Source organism: Acyrthosiphon pisum, chromosome X, assembly GCF_005508785.2.
Source record: "Acyrthosiphon pisum isolate AL4f chromosome X, pea_aphid_22Mar2018_4r6ur, whole genome shotgun sequence".
NCBI classification, from domain to species: Eukaryota; Metazoa; Arthropoda; class Insecta; order Hemiptera; family Aphididae; genus Acyrthosiphon; species Acyrthosiphon pisum.
In genome coordinates this window covers 96,518,320-96,532,505 of record NC_042493.1, presented here as the reverse complement: position 1 = coordinate 96,532,505, position 14,186 = coordinate 96,518,320, and the positions used below count along the sequence as shown (strand labels likewise).

Below are 14,186 nucleotides of genomic sequence, written 5' to 3'. Positions count from 1 at the left end.
AGTACAAATTTGGACGAAATTACATATTAAAAACCTAGGATAACTATTTTAGTTATTTTGTTGTGATTGTATAATATTATTCGTGGGTACTTGAAACTTCTAAAGTATACTATTATATATCTATGATAGTACCACGGTTTTTTGTTGATGTATAACGCGTTATAAGTACCCAATAAATATTATGATATGATTAATTTGGAATTTATTATAGGTACCTAATATAATATTATGTCTTATACCTAGACTAACATACCGTCTCCGCTCAGAATCGTTTTTCTTATACAATGATATTATATCATTGAATTCAAATTTAATACCATCCATTATACAGTGACCCACTTGTAACCTACTGTACAGCAGAGCGAAATCCACTTACCCACCTTTTTGAACTTTAAATGCTTAAAAAAAAAAACTGTGACTAACGATTTTTAATATTTTTCATCTGCCTTTGAAACAATATACTAGGAGCCTTCTATTAAATTTTCAAGCTTTTTTATCCAACAAATAAAATTTTATTGATATTTTTAGAAAAAAAACTAAAAAAAAATGGAAAATAAAAATGTCCGTAAAGAGCTCAAAATACATCAAAATATTTTGAAAATGTTATGGTGTATAGAAGATGCTAAGATAAACAATCAGTCAAAATTTCATGTATCTACGGTAATTTTTTTTAAAGTTACACCAAAAACCAAATTCAATTTTGTGAAAAATCGATTTTGCGTAAAAATTCCCGTTTTTCCTTAATTTTTCTTTTGTTTTTCCCGGCGCTTTTGAAAACCACTGGGAAATTTAAATTTTGACCTCCCCAATGCACCAACGATATTCACTTTCCCATCGAACGAGATACTGAAGTCGAAAATCGAAGCATTATTTCGACTACTTATCGTGTACACAGACACAAAAAATAAAAAAAAAACACACATCATTGTAAAATCAATACATTCATCGTTTCACTCAGAATCTAAAACATAGAACGCTCGTATACTTTCGCGGTCGTGTACTCGTGTACCTACACATCACTCGTATATATCGTTTATTCTGCAGCGTAGGTACCCGTTTTATTATTGAAAAATCGGTTATGTAGATAATATATGTCTCGCAGTAAAGTTCAGTAAATAAACCAGGCACGGATCCAGAGCAAAGATCTGGGGGGGGGAGCAACAATTTTTTTACAGCACAAATACAATTAGTATAATCAAATATTATACGTTATTCTTAATTTAAAAATGTTGTCGTAATAGTAGATATAGGTAATCAATGACGTGATAAATTAATTATTGATTATTTAATATGGAAAGCGACTATGTGACAAGAAGTTAAGATTTTGTTTATTTGCGTTGTCTTCGGGAAACAGTGGTTAACAAGGTGGGGGAAATTTGGCTTCTGCGCTGTCTCAGTGGTCAGTTGCTATGCGCAAATATTAATTTTTCAAATTAGCAGACAGATTCTAAACGCTCACAGCCACTCATTTCCTTTTCTACAATAGATTTTTGTTCAATATTTGATTTTTAGCATAGCTTCCAAAGCTACTACCAATATAACTCAGCTTTGCAAAAATAACAAGTGATAAATTGAAATAAAATAATATGTTGAGTCGTATAATCCCTGTGTGCAAAATTTAGTTGCATAGCTTAACTTAACTAGTAGTCACACTGAGACATGTGAAGTTCAATATTTGAGCTCAGTGACGACACTGAGATAACCCAGAGACGTTTAATGCTCAATCTTGGGAAGTTACTGCATGCGATGTCACAAAACAATGGTCTATGTTACGTCACATTGTAACATTCATAGGCAATCAGTTTGAGATGTATGGGATTAACCAGTTTCAACCTACGCATAGAGTACACAGTCAAAGTGGATGCTAGGAAAAACATTTAAAAAAGCACATTTCAGTTTTATCGGCGACAGATTTGAATTCGCTATCTCCAAAACCTAATGTACCTACGCTTAACTTATCGGTATACGCTCTTGAGACGTTTATAATGTAGCTTCTACGTGTATTTAAGCTTTTTTAATAATCACGAGTTCAGCAGGTACGTATACACACGGTATATCGATATACAATAATAAATTGCAAAATAATATTTACTTTTTTAAATTTCCGTCTATATAAAAATAATTATTTAGGTATATAAATAGGGCTTACCCACAGGTTTCGATCAAATTAATTAACTTAACGAACCAACCAATAGGTTGTACTCAATGATAATGTACAAATGGATTATATATTATATTAGGTAACTATCGATGTCGCATTTACTGTAATAGAAAGGGGGGTTGTTAAGGAGTCCAGACCCCTTAACCACTGGCCCATAACAATGATGGTGTTAAATTTTTTTATGGGTTTATAAACAGACATTATAAATGTAACCCACAGTTTTGTGTTCGCAAAATTAAGTCACTATGCCACTGTTGACCTTAATAATAATGATTTATACTATATAATATAGTACCTACTACCTACATTATAGTATTAACCTATTCAAATATTATCTGTTAATAAGACATTAAATTGGTAGGTATCTAATATTACAGCTTAAAATTATATTTTAAATAAAATAACTAACTATTTTACTTTAAAACTTGATAAAAATATTATTGAACGATCGTTAGAAACATAAAATGTTTAACTTTTATTTAAAACTATTATATACATTTTACAGTTTTAAAAATAATGTATATTAATATATCAATATATTATAATAAATAACATGAAATTAAGTTGCCATCATAAAATTTAGAGAAAATAATTCAAATGTAAAATAAAATAAATGTAGGCATAATAATACAATAAAAGAAAGTAGGTAGGTACACAAAACTAATATTTACAACAACAATATAGATTTTTTAACTGATGGTACCTCGCTAGCATACCTACTCTAATCGAATATTACAAAAAAAAATATATATATTAACTTGTTGACATAGGTATTGACTATGTACTGTATAAAAAAAAGCAAACAAAAACTTATACAGATTGAAACAACAATTATGTAAAATGCAGTAATGCTAAGACTATGAATTAGGCCATGTACATTGTAACCTCCATTTTCTTTACCGTAGAGTACATAATATTCAGTTACAAATTGTCTTGACAAAATTTTAGCAAAATGTATTATTTTAAGTATATGCAGTTTGAAGGAAATTAAAAATCTTATGGCACAACTTAAAAGTATAAAATGTTTACAAAAAGAGTTTTTTATTCGTCCTTTTAAGACAATTGGTCTTGAATAAATGAGAAATGTTCTAAATTCACTAGCTTTCCAGTACTCAAATTCTTCTAAAGTCCTTGGTAAACGGTTAAGCTCAACAGGAAAAAATGATTTTATTTTATTTAATTCATTAGAAATAGCTTCAAGATTGTCAAGACGCACTGATTTTTTACCTTTTACCCAAAATGTCAATAACCTTTTCATAACACCCAAACAAATATTGTGCATATATTCTAATACAACAGAAAAAGTTATATCAATAGGCAAACATTCAAGTGAGCTTACATCTTTATGATAAAATTCATCTATTTTTGTACGAAATGACTGATCTGTCCTCAAATCTGTGTGTTCATATCTAAATAAGCCAAGCCATTTGGTTATGAATAAAATCTCCTTCAACTATTCATGAATTACACCCATGATATGCATTATGGCCTTTAACGTTTAAAACAAAAGCTTTTGCTGGGACATCACATACAGCATGAACTAGGTAACCCGAATTTAAACATTTTACGGTGAAAAATTACACCAGTAGATAAAATGTGTTCATCTCATCTATAAACGGTCTTAGGTAATCATTACTTGAAGTTGGCTTTTTATATTTTCCATGGTACAGTACTACTCTGGAATTATAGTTTGTGATACATTTTGTACATTAACAAATGATATAAGAATGAGCCAAAGGCTTGATTTTGAACTAGATGTTGGAGGCAAACTATCGACATTCATTCCTAGTTGTGTTTGGTCATTTTTAAAATGTTCCAGGTGTGCAATTATGAAATTAGACAACATACATTCGATACCAAGATTTATATACGATCCTGGATGAATACTTATAATAGTATGATAATTTAGTTTAGAAGTTTTTATTCAAGTTCGAGTATCTTTAGGGGGATCAAGGACTGATCTTAATATTAATAAGAGAGCATTTATACAGTTATGTGAAACATGAAAATCCTTTATATAGTTTAACATCTAGAGAAGTTTTTTCTATTCGTTCATGGTTCAATATAATAGAATCATCAAAAATATCTTCGCTATTAACTGTAATATTAGAATTATTAAGAAATTGTTGATCTAATGATTGTAACGTACTATTAGTTGAAGTTAAATTTGGATGAACACATTTAGCTGACTTGATGGTATTCGATCGGCCAGTACTTGAGGTTCCACAACTTAATTATTTGTTGAACTTGGTAGCTGGTCAGTTATCTCATTTTGTACACATCTTAATAAATATCTTCTAGATAATGAGTTTAAATTTTTTTCTCCTACCTAATCTAATGTAAAAAAAAAAAAAAAAACATGTTTAATGACTAGGAACATTAAATAAAAATATACAATCTAATATAAATGTGTAATTTATTTGTTAATCACGAATTAATGTGTAAAATTAACCAAGGTTAAAATTGTATAAAAATTAATTAAAAATGTATTTCATATTACAACAACTGTAATATTCTGACAATCGATTGATTGCTGGAATACTAGGTTGCAGGCGGTAAGACCATTGTGATAGGAAACTCAAGTAGTTGTTGATAAAAGACACAGTAAACGTTAAAAGTTAAAAGTTTAAGATGTTCTTCAATGAAATTATGTCCAAATGTCCAAGTTGACCAAATTGTCATACAATCTAGCGTTTCGGTTATGTTGAATGTCTTCATACCTGCAAATTATCATTAGGTATATTAAACTGTACAGTGTACACAGACATACAAGATATAATATGCAAAGGTGGGCAAGCTAATGAAAATAATTAACTCAAGTTAAGTTAAGAGGACACAAGATCGATAAGTTATAAGTGTAACAGTTAACAAATTATAAATTTAACTCGATAAGTTAAAAGTTAATGTAGTAAAAAATATTAACTTAACTCAGTTTAAAAAAAGTTGAACTTTTTTTTTTTTTTATATTTGTTCATTGTAACGACCTCAAGGTCTTTGACAATGCTTATCACAGGTGGGTAGTAGGGAGATCATGTGATCTATTTATCTATGTATATATCACTATATGCATGATACTACCCCCCTTCTTCAAGAGGAGACATGTGCGGTCTTCACTCCCAGTGGAGTGGGACCTAGTTGGAAACCGGATGACGCAATCGGACGACAGCACGGGAAAATGGTGACTGCGTAGAATCACACACATTTTTTTTGCACTTTGCTATGAATCAAACCGATGACTGTGTGAGTCGTAATCAACTGCGTGACCACTGCGCCACTCCGGCCCCTAACTCCAGCCTAAAAGTTGAACTATTTTTTTTTTTTAATTAGTATGTAAATCACATAAAGAGTGAATGTGTCTTTCTAGTTTCTAATTTATAAATTTAAAAAAATAATTTTATTGAACTTTTATCATAATGTACACTGTATACCATTTTACTTTTACTTTACTATTATTTAATAATTTAAACTATACTCATCTCAAATTAATAATTTAACAAATAATTTTTATCGTATAGCAATTGAATGTCATAATACGTGAATATGAGTACATGACCGTCATATATATTATAAGTTATATAACATTAAGACATAAAAATTGTCAATTTGTAATTTAAAATTATTAATTTTATTAAAAACATTTATAATTGCAACTCGCATAATATATAATTTACAAACTAATATTTAATATACACAAAATTATGTTATCAAGAAATATAACAGAAATGTTTGTGTTTTTGTATTGGATTATTTTTATTTTATACTGATATTAATATTTTTATAGTAATATTTACATATAAACGAAAATTTTCAAAATGTTTTTAACTTGATGGATTTTTTTAAAAATTAACTGAGAAAAGCTAAGTTATTTCAACTGTAAATTAAACTAGTTAAGTTCATAATTTGATTAGAAAATAAACTAACTAGTTAAGTTAAAAAGTTAAAAAAAATTAACCGTTAATTACCTTATATAATTTTAAGAATTTTTAAGTTTTCTAACTTGTTGTTATTCCTGAAACCTGTTCATAAATACTTTGTAGCTAATTCATTATTAAAGAATCTAGCTAGAACTCTTTTGATAACATTTTGAGCATTTAGTCCACCTATTTGAATCACCTATAACACAAGTTGAAATTCAAGTAGAAATTAATACTATAAATTATATTAGTAAAAAATATATGTAGTACTCGCCACTTTTTATTCAAAATCATTTTCAGTTTTAATTTTATTTTCTATTTCATCAAGATCTTCAATAGTTTTCATTGGTATCAAACTGAAACCCAGAATTTAATTTTGATTCTAACAAGTATAACTTTGCATCTATAGTTTTTACAAAGGCAAGAGTTGTTGAAAGTATTTATCTGGTTATTCTTTTCATTGGGAATTTGATCAACTATAAAAATATTAAGTGTAGAAAATTAATGGGAAGTAAATATAAATTCTATTCACTTAATAATTAGAAGTGTGGTTTTACAAAGTAAAATGTATGTCTTCCATTTTTTTTCTTTTATTTATCAAAATGCACCATAGTAAATAAAAATGAAAATAAATAATTATATTAAAAATAAATTTTAAAACAATGTAGGTGAATTTTAGTTTAATTTTATCCAAAATATAAAACTTGTTATAAAATACATATAATATCGTAATATATAATATGAGCACCTTATTTTGAAATTAAACCAATAGGTCGTTTTTTATATGATCACTGATCACACACAAGCCTTGTAACTTGTACCTTTTAAATTAAGAAGTATATAAAAAAAAACAATAATTGGATTTAAAAACTATTGATTTATTTTGATTATAATAATTATGAGTGTGAACTGTGAATATAATATGTATACAAAAAAATTGGTAAGTAGTATAAAAAATTAAAACAACATGTTAAATCAATAGTTTATTCTTAAAACATTTTGATAGCATGGCAATAATTATATCTCCCCATTTCTCAATATTGTAAATAATTAAATAAAACAATACTATAAATGTTAAAATATGTTGTGATATTTCAAACGATTAGTAGCAATATGCAATTTGGTTAATGATCAAGTATTCTCAGATTTCCAGATACTATCTTGTTCTCGAGTGTTGCATTTGAAGGGACGTCGATTCTATCTCCATGATTTGCGATTATGATAACAGTTCCCTAAAATCAGTACATTATATTATAAATAATATTTATCTTACACACAATACACAATTACAGAACTTAATTCTTACTTTTAAAGAAACATTTCGACCAAATGTTACGTCACCAGAAACTGTTAGATGATCCAATTCGAGTATATCAGGAATAGTTGCAAAACGAGACAAAAAGTCTTTTACTTTGGCAAAATCTTTATCGCCAAGTTTAACTAATGGAGTTGTAGGAAACATTCTCAATGGACTCATTGACAATGATCCATTTTTCATGTGGTACAAGTTGCTCATTACCAATAAAAGATCAGAAGTTTTTTTAACTGGTAAGAAACGACTTCTAGGTACATTTATACCTATATTTTTTTCCATACAAAAAGAAGAGTATGTTAAGATATTTAAAATAATAATTGCAAAAATATTTTTAATTTTACATACCAAGACCACCATTAAAAGATTTCATAGCTGCACCAACTGCTGTTTCAAGTTGAATGATATTTAAGTTATTTTCTAATGTTTTGTTATTGACTATAATTTCCAAATTCATAGATCCTTCGTTCAGAACTTTCTCAATAGCATCAAGTTTGATCCATAGGTTGTTAGTATTGAAAAACTTAAATTTTTTTACTGATTTAAATTCCTCAAGATGTTCTTTAGGAACTTGTGCTATTTCCAATAGTCTCAATTTATTCTCATACTGAATTAAAGTACCACCTTTTACATCAGCTTTAGTTTTATTGGTAACTTCCATTACGAATTCAAGGGGATTAGTTCCACGGTCCAATAACATATTGAGGATATTTAGGTCAACAGTTGCCCCTAAGTTGTCAATGTTTGAGATGAAACAATAATCACGACCCTGAGGAATTAATACTTTTTATTAATGAAGTTCTTAAAATATAAAAATGGTATTTAGTAGTATTTAGATTTTAGAGAATATATATTATATTTGTTTTCTCTGGCAAATTTACACACAACAAAATGAATAAATATGACTATACATATATAGGCGTAGAATGGTCTCCTCTTAAAATGTTATCATAATAACACTTAATGTATTTATCTATTGACATTTGTCAAAACAAAACCACACTTTGTCATTTTCTAGCAAAATTAGATTAACAAGACTAGTTCCAAAAATTACTAAAGAAGTAATGTATTAATCTGGTGCTCTATGTAGGCTATTATATATAATTATTTAATATTAATTTCTTGATTATATAACTATCAAAAAACAAAAAAGTAAGATTAAAAAAATGCAGTGTGTGGCACTAATATCTTAATAGTATATTTTTTATGTTTCCTTAATTTTAACCGTTTTTCTAAATAGTGAGTAATGTGAAGAACAGTTTTGCGATCAGAGATTGTATAAACATTACACAGAGATAACAAGTGCTATGCTAATAAATATTAAAAACTTACGCTGTTGATAAACTTTTGCAATAATCCTGAATTTTTAAAACTATCATAAAAATCTCCGTGACCTGGAGGATACCATCTAAAATAAAAATAAGTAATTTATGTAAAATACAAAATTATTTGTGTAAATTATTTATCAAACTAACGCTTCAATGTTGCCTTCAATATCACAGTCATGTGCAATTGGTAAAAGTGTTTCTTTAGATACTCGAGGAAAACAGCTTTGGTTAAATGTATATATCTCTACTTGAAGTCCTTTATATTTCCGAATGATTTGTTCTGTATCTTTATCCGTATTAAAAGAGTTCATCAAAACCAATGGTACATTTACATTGTATTTTTTATTTAAGTGCTGTCAAAAAATGGCAAAATTAATGGTGTTATAATGAAAATAATTTTTTTATGATATTCACTTACCTCAATTTGTTGAACCGTTAAATCAAGGAAGGTAAGATCATTTCTGACTTGTATAACAGATTTTGGACCTCGGCACCCCATTGATGTACCAAGACCTCCATTAAGCTTAACCACCACCAATTTTTCAAGTTTTGAATGAATATCATCAGGACTTGGTTTTAATAAAGTATTATAGTCTCTTATCTACATTACAATGAAAACAATGTATTTATAAAATTAAAAAAGATATGTGATATGTCCATAGATTACATTAAACTAAAACTCAGGACCATATGTATTTATTTTGAATACCATCTAATAAAAATTTATTGTTGTGTTTGCGTTATCATGAATTATCAAAAATGCCTGTTAATGTTTAATACTGTGTTTAATTTGTTTATTTTTAATTATATTATTAAATTTACTATAGGTTAAGCTGTGTTATTAAGTTAAAAAAGTTTATCAATCAGGTATAATAGCTTTAATATACTTTTAACAATAAATGTAGAAATAATGTTTACTAACGCTTTACTTTTTAGATATTTATAATTTGTGATTATTCACTTTATATTTTTCAATTAAACAAAGCATTGCATATATTATCATAAATACTTGAATAGTTTACATTATATATCAATACCAGTTACGGCAATCATAATTTATTGTATCATATTATTAGATATAAAAATGATTTTTTCTATTAATTTATTTATATATATTTTCAAATAATTATACAATAGTTTAATGATAAACTTATTATTAGAACTGTCAAATATCAATGATTAAAAAATATGTTTTGCCTTTTTAATGAAATAATTGTTTTTTTGGTTAAAGTCAAATAAAAAAATACTATATTTGCTATGAAGTATTAGTCAAATATTAAGTCGTCAAAAAAAGTGAAAATATTTGTATTTCATCAATTACATATACTTACGGAATCTATAGGCAATTGTTCAATCCTTTCCCAATCAACTGATGAGCCAGATTCTTCTAAGAAACGTTGAAATAAACGTGAAAACGCCGCAAATTGAGATTTTGCCAAATCTTTTTTATCATCTGATGTAGTTGTAAGTAAAGCGGCTATTTCTTTTTCTAGTTGTACCAATGAATCGCGCTGAGTAACTTCTTTGAACTCCTTCAAGTCTGCACTTGAAGGTACAGGAGAGTGTCCTTTTGGCTGTAAATAAAAAGTCATAATGTAGGAATAAAAATAAATGTAACTAAATAGTAAAATATTTTGATTACATTATTAAACATGGCTTGAATATCGTGATGCGTTATTATAAAATACTAGGTACACAAATTATCCGGCACGTATTATTACCAGGCGTTGTACCTTGGACCGCTTGTTGCCTGTACCGTGGACTAATGTAAATATTTTATAAAATATTGGAGGAAAACAAAATCTCATGGATGAAATTTACGTCATTAGTCCTACTCACGATTTAAGATAGTATGGTTGCCCAACGAGCTATGATAAGACGGCATTGGATTTAAATCGGACCCCGGGCACTAGCACTTCTAGTGGACTATTTTATAATTTATAATATAATATGATCATTATACAGGGTCTTCCAAATTTCGGTCTTTTGTCACACGAAATTTGGAACACTCTGTATATATTTTTATTGTATATAGGTATAACATAACAATTTTTATTAGTTTTAATTTGAACCAATATGAGCGCTGTATGCGGGGGTCCCCGTAGATCACGTGACTTTTCGATTCAAACCGTATGCCGTGTGATAACATTTTTCTAATGGGTCGATGGGCAACCATACTATCTTAAATCGTGGTCCTACTACGATAAATAATTTAGATATTGATAGCAAAAATGAGCGTATTTTTTTGATAAGCAGCAAAACGTTGACGCGAACCCGAAGATTGAACCAAGCATAGTACAAGAAGTATGACCGACTCGAACCGAGTTTTCGTCCTAGTTCGCGCATGGGCATCGCCTTGTGTTTTTATACGTACTGCATTGTATAAGATTAAAATATGTATACTCGTGACGTCGCCTAGTGTTTATTGTTGGTTGCCTATATAAATTATACATTGCCCCTTAAAAAAACATGCGCAGTTCTATCATTGAGCATACTTCTTATTCCTTATACTATGGAATCAAGGTTGATCGCGGTCGGGTCGAAGTGTCTGGTTTGGATAAGGCTCTACATAGAATGGGTATGCTATGCCACCATTTTGTGACTCATTTATCAATGATAAAATGATAAAATAAAGGGGGAGAAATTCAAATTCACATAAGATTATTAGTCGCAAAATGGCGGCGTAGCATACCTGTATCTATAGTGCCCTAGTTTGGGTTGAGTTGATGAAAAAACACAACACAAACACGTCTTTATGGATGTCACTTTAAATAATATTATGTATTATAATATTACGACCAAGTATGAAATAATATAAAATATAAAATACCAAATACACGTGCCGCTCGGGCGATGAGTTTAACGTCGGACGATTTTATGCTTAGCGACCGGCCTTCTCCGCCGACACAGTCTCCCGTCCCGCCTTACCATAGCCGGCTCGGTTGGAAAGTAGACCCGGTCGCGCTGCTTGCGTACCGTAGTGAAGGTTGGAAATAATATGGGCAGGCCGCTATAATAGTGCTTGTACATTGTGCCTACTAAGGATCTACAGTCTACGTAGGTATAATGGGTATGATATGCCACCATTTTGCGACTCATTTATCAACGATAAAATAAAAGGGGAGAAATTCATATTCACATAACGTCATTATTAGTCGAAAAATGGCGGCGTAGCATACTTGTATCTATAGTGTCTTAGATTGAACTTGCTACTTATGCAGGCCGCGTCCAAGGTTAATATAAATATTACTATTGTTAGTTATATAAATATATGAATAGTAAATTCAATATTTAAAATAATGTTATATATTAAGATCACCTAGATAGTATACCTACACATATTATTTTGTCATGCAGTGGCGTATTAAAAATTAAAATAATAATAATCCACGAAGAGGAATTTATTTGAATGCAATCAATAAATAGTATCGAATACAATAGAACAGTATAATTAGGTAATATTTTAAAATTTAAACATAGTCAATCGTCTTATCATTTTCAATAACTTTAAAATAAAGTACTTTATTTACTAAAAACTGCACCATGTTTGTCGAAAATTTGTATTTTAATTTAATAACTAATGTAGAAAAAAAACATTGTAAAACATGCAAGTGGATGTAATAAAAATTACCTTAACGACATTCGTGAAAATATTTATTCCCGAGTATCCGACATTCGTTTCCTCGACCATTTTTTCTGACAGAGTTTTACAAAATGTATTTTACTTTACTTGAATACAACGTCGTCAAACGAACATCGTTCACTATGAACACAACATAAACTGGCATTCCCCCCACTCATAAAACCAGTTTTTATACAGCTAACTCATGAAATATTTCTACAGCCTTTATCTAATCTACAAAACGCAATTGTACCGTGCCGATCGAAAACTCTCAATAATAAAAATATTATATTGGTACTACAAACGTTTTTTCTTTCCTTCTATGATTTTTTAATAATAATTGGTACATTAATTCTCATTGCTATCAATATTTTAATTACCAATGTTATCTAATAATTATCTATCCATAGTTCCACTACTAATCCACCGCGACGTCAATACGTCATAAATAATAATGAAAAAAATGACGTCTTTAAATAAAATATAGTAATTTGTAACAAGCAAATTAGTTTTAATTATAATTAATAAAAATAGTTATGTCTACATTCTAGATCTAGAAACAACGTCAGATTCAAAGCTGGGCAAGTTAATGATTTTTTTTAACTCAGTTAAGTTAAGTTAATATGCACCAATAACAAAAAGTTAAAAGTTAATTTATCTATAGGTTAACTCGGTTAAGTTAAAAGTTAACACGCTTTTTGTTAACTTTTTATTAAGTTTAAAAAAGTTAATTAGATTATAGTTTATACAACACTTAATTTTAATATAACGTATAAAAACGTACTTAATTTTTTCCAACCCGAAACTAAATTATAAACTAGGTACAGTGTTTATACTTTATACAGTATCTCGATATAAGTTTGATTCGAATGATATACATTTTTAACTTTACACAATTCACGGACTCGCGGTAAATATTTTTTGATATGAAAACCAAATAGACTGAAATAGTGAAATATCATTAAATTAAAAACAAAATAAATTAACTCAATTTACTTCTTAAAATGAAAAATTGAATTGTTAATTTCACATAAATTAAAAAAGGAATTTAGTTAGTTAACGGTTAAGTTAATGAAAAGCGAATAGTATAACTAGTTAAGTTAAAAAGATAAAATAAAATAACTTTTTAAAACCGTTAATGCCTAGCCTTGATAATATTTATAAAAATAATAATCCATTTTATCTGTATATGCAGTTAGTGCCATTATAGTTTATTAGGTTTACCTTACCTACTAGATTCTTATGTCGTATTATGAGAATTCTTACCTCTTCATTATAAAAATGTAATTGGTTAAAAATTTGACAGCCCAAAACAAATGGTTTTTGATACTCAACCATTATTGTGTACAATTATCTTTTTTAACAGCAAATTAAAAATTAAAATTGAAATATGACGCACACAATAATATAATAATATATAAATAACATAAAATTGAACTATAAATGTTGCTATGATGCGTAATAATATAAATTTGTTTTTTTTATTATTGAATTCAAATAAACAGTAATAGCTAAGATATTTATAAAAATTAATGCAAAATACAATTGCGGTAAATTCACAAAAAGAATAAATTATTATATTATGAAGTAAATATGCACGGGTGAGCACAGACATGCATTTCTTAACGATTCCAAACTGTTTTGGCCTTTGGGTTATGGTACCTACTTCTATTATAGGCATTAGTATTTTCTATTGTAATTGATAAACGATTGTTCTTACGTGCAAATGTAAAATTCTTTACCTACAACCTACGTTAAATTATGTACAAATCAAAATTCGGAATTATAATAATTAAAACATAACTAATCTACAATATTTGTGCGCCAACTGCCTTGACAGATATTTTAT

At 28.2% G+C, this 14,186-nt stretch overlaps 1 protein-coding gene across 3 annotated transcripts; it reads right to left on the bottom strand.

The window, feature by feature from the left end:
- Nucleotides 1–7,147: 7,147 nt before the first annotated feature.
- Nucleotides 7,148–13,690, bottom strand: LOC100166544 (UTP--glucose-1-phosphate uridylyltransferase-like). Of its 3 annotated transcripts, none has more exons than XM_003247078.4 (8): nucleotides 13,604–13,690; nucleotides 10,047–10,289; nucleotides 9,134–9,316; nucleotides 8,863–9,068; nucleotides 8,720–8,795; nucleotides 7,736–8,156; nucleotides 7,382–7,653; nucleotides 7,148–7,307 (listed from the first exon to the last, which is right to left on the bottom strand). In XM_003247078.4, exons 1-8 carry the CDS (start codon nucleotides 13,673–13,675, stop codon nucleotides 7,200–7,202), a joined length of 1,581 nt encoding a protein of 526 aa, XP_003247126.1. In that variant the 5' UTR covers nucleotides 13,676–13,690; the 3' UTR covers nucleotides 7,148–7,199. The 3 variants fall into 3 exon arrangements, with proteins under 3 accessions (XP_003247126.1, XP_016663057.1, XP_008186898.1); XM_016807568.2 differs by lacking the exon at nucleotides 13,604–13,690 and adding an exon at nucleotides 12,347–12,421; XM_008188676.3 differs by lacking the exon at nucleotides 13,604–13,690 and adding an exon at nucleotides 10,358–10,384.
- Nucleotides 13,691–14,186: the final 496 nt, after the last annotated feature.